The 6,000-nt window shown below is 37.5% G+C and overlaps 1 protein-coding gene across 2 annotated transcripts; it reads left to right on the top strand.

Moving 5' to 3' along the window:
- The first annotated feature begins 625 nt into the window (after positions 1 to 625).
- On the top strand, positions 626 to 4,024 carry LOC123222922 (BTB/POZ domain-containing protein At5g48800-like). 2 transcript variants are annotated; one of them, XM_044645950.1, is made up of 4 exons: positions 626 to 894; positions 1,389 to 1,455; positions 1,819 to 3,055; positions 3,242 to 4,024. In XM_044645950.1, exons 2-4 carry the CDS (start codon positions 1,430 to 1,432, stop codon positions 3,773 to 3,775), a joined length of 1,797 nt encoding a protein of 598 aa, XP_044501885.1. In that variant the 5' UTR covers positions 626 to 894; positions 1,389 to 1,429; the 3' UTR covers positions 3,776 to 4,024. The 2 variants fall into 2 exon arrangements, with proteins under 2 accessions (XP_044501885.1, XP_044501884.1); XM_044645949.1 differs by having other exon boundaries at positions 628 to 894; positions 1,883 to 3,055.
- Positions 4,025 to 6,000: the final 1,976 nt, after the last annotated feature.

Below are 6,000 nucleotides of genomic sequence, written 5' to 3'. Positions count from 1 at the left end.
CCATTTGTCTCAGGTGACTACTGACTACCACATCAAGTGAAGTGATGATCCATTAATTAAACATAATTCCCAACTACTCCACATCCAATTCGTGTCTCATAAATGAATGATTAAATTAGTGTTGATGACTTCCACCACAAAACGAAGAAATGGATAGTATTGGATATTGCGGTGTTTCATCGTATCTTTTTTATTCAAACAAATAGATTTGTTTGCTCATGAATCTGTCTTGGGTCCCCGATTGCTTCACATCTATATAAATTAGTTGGACAGGTTCCATCAATGGCTTTGGGTTGTTATTATTTCAGATTATTTACTTACCCCGTAGCAAGACACGGAGTATTTAGTTTATTGTATTAGTTGGGTCCGAGTGGTAAATGGGTTTCGAATTTATACTCTTTTGAACATCTCCATTTTTGTCACTCAAAATTGATAGTTGATGTGTGACAAAACGAAAAAGGTAATTACTGAGGAGGGGACAAAGACTAAAATGTGTTGATAATGTCCCAAAAAAACAACTACTTTTGATCAAGCACTTCCTCTTTTTGCGCCTCTTTATCAGATTCTTAATCAATTAATAAGCGTATGCAAGTTTTATCTCCATTGGAATTAAAAGGAAAAACTGGAGGCCATGACCCACCATAGAGGCCCATTGCCTTGGACAATTGTAATCCATGGTTTGAACACAACCCCTTTGTCAAAAAATGTTTGAAGCAGTTAATCAACACCGAAATCTCCAACTCTTCCTTTGTCTCTCTCTCAACTTCAATAATTTAATCACTCTTTCTCATTCTCCCTCACTTCCTTTCATCACTTTCCTTTCATGGACAACAAGCAGCCTCAGCCACAGCAGCTTTCCTTGGCCAAGTCTTCGCGCCAACGTTGCAGTGAATGGTTTGTTTGTTTGTTTTAAATGAATTGTATGTTGTATATGTTAAGTTGAATTATAGTGTTCTTCTGGTCTTGTTGTCATTGCTGTTAAAGGGTTGTTTGCGTTTCTTCAGTTCTTGTTTCAGTCTGTCAGCATAAGACAAATTAATGCACACGTGAAACTGCATGAATAAAAAACTAATTAGTGTCCTGCTTCCTGTGGTCATGTTCTGGTGATTGCTTCAGTATGATCTTTTCATTTTTTATGCTGGGTGATCGTTTCATTACTGGAAGAACTATCTGGAAGCTTTCTATTAATGGAATAACTTCACTGAGATCATGTTTATCTTCTGGTATAAATCCAAAGGCTTTCTTAAATGTTGTCCCCATAAAGATCAACTTTTTGACCATTGTTCTTTTTGTATTGACAACAGGGAAGGTTTTTCAAGTTTTTAATGAATTTTTACCCCGCTATTACCTTGTTGAGCAGCAATTGATAGACGGTTATCTTATTGTAGGATTTTTCGAGATGTTCCTAGTGATATCACGATAGAAGTGAATGGAGGGACGTTTGCATTACATAAGGTAAGCTCTTGAGTTAATTTATCCTGGATTTGTTTGTTTCTGTGTGTCTTGTCATGGTTGGAAGTTGGAACTTCATCTTTCTTCTTCTTCATTTACTCGGTTCTTGTTGTAAAAAATGTTACATATAACTACTTTTCCACTAAATAGTCTCTGCTCCCGTACCCTGATGGTAGATGTCATGATTCTAATCATTCTATTATAGATGCTTGAGGATATGTCAATGGAAAAGGAAGATTTTCTTTTTGAAAAAGGTCAAAAAAAATTTTCTGATTCACACCCATTCCTAGACCTACTAGTAAGATCTAATTCAGCTTTTAGTCAGGTTATTTGGATTTAAACCTCTTTTCTATTTTCTTATCACAGAGGCAATCTTTCAATGGTGAAGGGGTTTTTGACGAGTCATAACAGTCTAAATTGTTCAATGCAGTTTCCTCTGGTCTCTCGTAGTGGGCGAATCCGAAAATTAGTTGCAGAACATAGAGATTCTGATATCTCAAGGATTGAGCTTCTTAATCTGCCAGGAGGCGCTGAAACATTTGAGTTGGCTGCAAAGTTCTGTTATGGTATTAACTTTGAAATAACATCAGCAAATGTAGCTCAGCTGTGTTGTGTTTCTGATTATCTTGAAATGACTGAAGATTTTGCAAAAGATAATCTTGGTTCCCGTGCTGAAGAATATCTTGAGAGCATCGTTTGCAAGAACCTGGAAATGTGTGTTGAAGTTCTGCATCAATGTGAGAATTTACTCCCTCTAGCTGATGAGTTGAAGGTAGTTAGCCGATGCATAGATGCGATAGCTTCTAAGGCTTGTGCAGAGCAGATTGCTTCAAGCTTCTCACGCCTGGAGTACAGCAGCTCTGGGAGGCTTCACATGAACAGGCATGCCAAATGTGAGGGAGACTGGTGGATAGAAGATCTTTCCATTCTTCGGATTGATTTGTATCAAAGAGTAATGTCAGCCATGAAATGTCGTGGGGTTCGTCCTGAGAGTATTGGTGTATCTCTTATGAACTATGCCCAGAAGGAATTGACCAAGAAGTCCAGCTTATGGAATCCATCAAGTCAAACAAAGGTTGATTTGATTTCAGGCTCACATGGGCATGAACGACATGTAGTTGAAACAATTGTCAGCCTTCTGCCAGTAGAGAAGCTTGCTGTTCCCATCAATTTCCTTTTTGGGCTTTTGCGAAGTGCAGTGATGCTTGATTGTGTAGTTGCTTGTAGGCTCGATTTGGAAAGAAGGATTGCTTCCCAGTTGGATATTGCTGCTCTTGATGATCTTTTGATCCCATCCTTGCAGCATGCAGGAGATACCTTGTTTGATGTTGATACCGTTCATAGGATATTGGTAAATTTTGCACAACAAGATGATAGCGAAGATGATATGGATGACACCTCTGTGTTTGAGTCTGATAGTCCTCATTCACCATCCCAAACTGCATTGTTCAAAGTTTCAAAATTGGTTGACAATTACCTTGCAGAAATTGCCCCTGATGCAAATCTGAAGCTCGCCAAGTTCATGGTCATTGCAGAAACCTTACCAGCACATGCACGTACAGTTCATGATGGATTGTATCGAGCCATTGATATTTACCTGAAGGTTTGTTACTGAATTTTATCAGCTGTTAGTATGTTAATTTTGCAGTAATTAATGAAGTACTAAATGTAAGCCAAGAAGGTTTTGTCGCAATACGGACCAGAATTACATAAAGATCATATATACTAGTCACTGACTGCCCGAATTAACGTAGTCTTTTTATTTTCCTTTTTGCAATCATATATCCAGGCTCATCAGAATTTATCAGATTCAGACAAGAAGAAGCTCTGCAGACTGATTGATTTTCAAAAGCTCTCACAAGAAGCCGGTGCACACGCTGCACAAAACGAACGGCTCCCTCTCCAGTCTATAGTTCAAGTGCTCTATTTTGAGCAGTTAAGGCTCCGCAATTCCTTGAGCTGCTCTTATCCTGATGACGATCACAAGCCGGTGCACCAGTCATGGCGGATCAGCAGTGGTGCACTCAGTGCAGCAATGTCTCCGCGAGACAACTATGCATCATTGAGGCGAGAAAACAGAGAGCTAAAACTCGAATTAGCTCGTTTACGAATGAGGTTAAATGATCTAGAGAAAGAACACGTTTGTATGAAGAGGGATATGGAAAGGTCTCATTCTCGTAAATTGATGAGTTCTTTCTCTGTAAAAATTGGTAAGCTGAGTTTCTTTGGTCATAGTTCTTCAAGGGGCTCAAGTTCTCCCTCAAAGCATTCTTATAGAACAGATTCTAAGGTGATTGAAAGAACATGTGCAAGCACTGATTAGGCAATTCAGATTACCCAGAGTCTTTTCTCCGTATTTTTCATGTAACAGCAAGCTGTGCGATTGATGATCGTGTCATTTGTCATATATATATATTTACCTCCTTGTATATGAGTTGCGATGTTTTGGGTTAGTGAGACTGGGGCTTTGAATTTTGGGAAAGTACAAATTTGTTGTTGCCTGAGTTTTAATATCGCAAAATGAATTTGATGTAAACATGTGGAAAATGTTCATTATAGATATTTTTACTGACATTAGCAGTATTTTTTAGTGGAAAGAAACACATTATAGGATTCAGTGGAACAATGAGGTTATATCTGAGGTCTAGAGAAGAATGAATTCTCAGAGAAAAGGTTTGCCTCTGAAGAACGAATAAGAAAATGAAATCCTTAGATTTGCAGGAATCAAAAAGTTAAAAACCCGGGAAGCTCTGTTGAACAGTCAGTGGTTGTTATCTGTAGCTCCTCATCTTTCACTGGCAACACAAAAGAGACACTAAAATTAAGTGACCTACGGATACTATCCTCTTTCCTTAAACAAGACTTCAATCTGGTAACCTCTTTACCATGTTGAAGCTCTATCTCATGGTGGGTATATTTTCTCTTGACAATCATGTCAGGCCAGCAAGAATAAACTTGGGATGATTTTCTGACTCTCTTGTCATAGCTTTTCTCCTGGGGACTAGGGGCAGTCAAAGACAAGGTTGGCAATGGATGTTGCGTGATGAATTTGCTGTGTTCTTGGTGTTTAGGAGTAATCCCTGCATAAGACTTAAGTGGGGAAGTTCCTTCAAGCAGCAGAGACTGGTTTTGGTTGGGTGACCCTTTAACTTTTAACAAGTGATAGGTTGTGCGATTGGGGACAATGTAAAACACTCTTCCTAGATTCAATATGGACTCAGGTTTAACCACAATCCATGGATATTCAAAGACATCAGGCCGAGTAACACTGTGCCTTGGGTTCTTCTTTATAACTTCAGCAGCAGCAATGGGTTCTCTGAGAATCTCCACATACCCACCTGGATGGACTAATTTCAGCACACCCTTCTCGCTTGAAACTGCTCCCATTATTAGTTTTTATTAACTGCGAGGAAGAAGAGGAGATATGGGAAATCACCTTGCCCCTTCATATATTGGTTCCTTGCTCACATGGTGACAAAAATGGCGATAAGTTCTAGTAAACATCATTGGAGAAATAAGTATGCGAAGCTGTTTTCACTTATAGTGTTACTAAGATAAACAGATAGATGTGCTTCAGAAATATATCCCTTTTGTTCTTATTGATGTTGGCTTCGGTGCTAGCTGTATTCTTCTTGTTAGAATGTTCTTTATGTTTGTCTGTAACCTAGTGTTACTTGTCCACAAGTCATGTCATGCATGAAGACTTCACAATTCTCTGTCACAAAGTTAAACATATGTAAAGAGGGAATAGGAAAAACAAACTAGAAGCAAATGTGAAGTTCCAGTATGCTGTCGGAATAACCAATTATGTGATCATATAATTGAGTGTTACTTTATACTCCATTCAAAATTACCCAATTATATTATAACATATCATTTATACATTCAATTAGATACTTAAAATTAGGTATATATAATTTTTCTGATACAAATTATATAGTTGTTGTACAAAAAGACTAATAGATCAATTCTAGCAAACACATTTGAAGAGCAAAACTTAGGTATTGAGAAAATATATTATATGCTTTTAAAAAATATTCTCCTTTCGTTGGTCATATTTAGCTATGTTGGTTGTTTTTAGTTATATTGAACAAACTTATTTGTTTGATTATTCTTATGAGTTTCCCACTGGCATCCTTGGAAGATGCTAGGATAGACTTATGGACAAAGGGAAAAAGAATCATGTTTAATATTGGTTATTGATGGTTGAAATTGTTTCTCTTATGTGGTTTCTTGACGCCTCTACAAGGGTATTGTCAGTTATGTGTAATATTTTTAATTGGTTCAAGTTTATTTTGGTAAGCTCAGCGACATCACTTGAAGCAGGAAAATAAAATGGGTTTGAACTGGTCTACACCAAACCGGCAATGGATAGCTCACATTTGATGACAACAAAAATAAAAGAACATCGAAGTGGCATAAAAAAATTGAACCTTGTATTCCATGTTGACAAGAATTAGCTGTAATGGCTGCCCTAACAAGAATTAGTGCATTATGTGATTCATGTACTTGATTAATGAATTATATTGTTCTTTTTCTTTTATGAGG

The sequence above is a fragment of the Mangifera indica genome, chromosome 8, assembly GCF_011075055.1.
Source record: "Mangifera indica cultivar Alphonso chromosome 8, CATAS_Mindica_2.1, whole genome shotgun sequence".
Taxonomy (NCBI): Eukaryota; Viridiplantae; Streptophyta; class Magnoliopsida; order Sapindales; family Anacardiaceae; genus Mangifera; species Mangifera indica.
The sequence above is the reverse complement of the archived record's forward strand: the minus strand, read 5'-3'. Positions and strand labels throughout refer to the sequence as shown.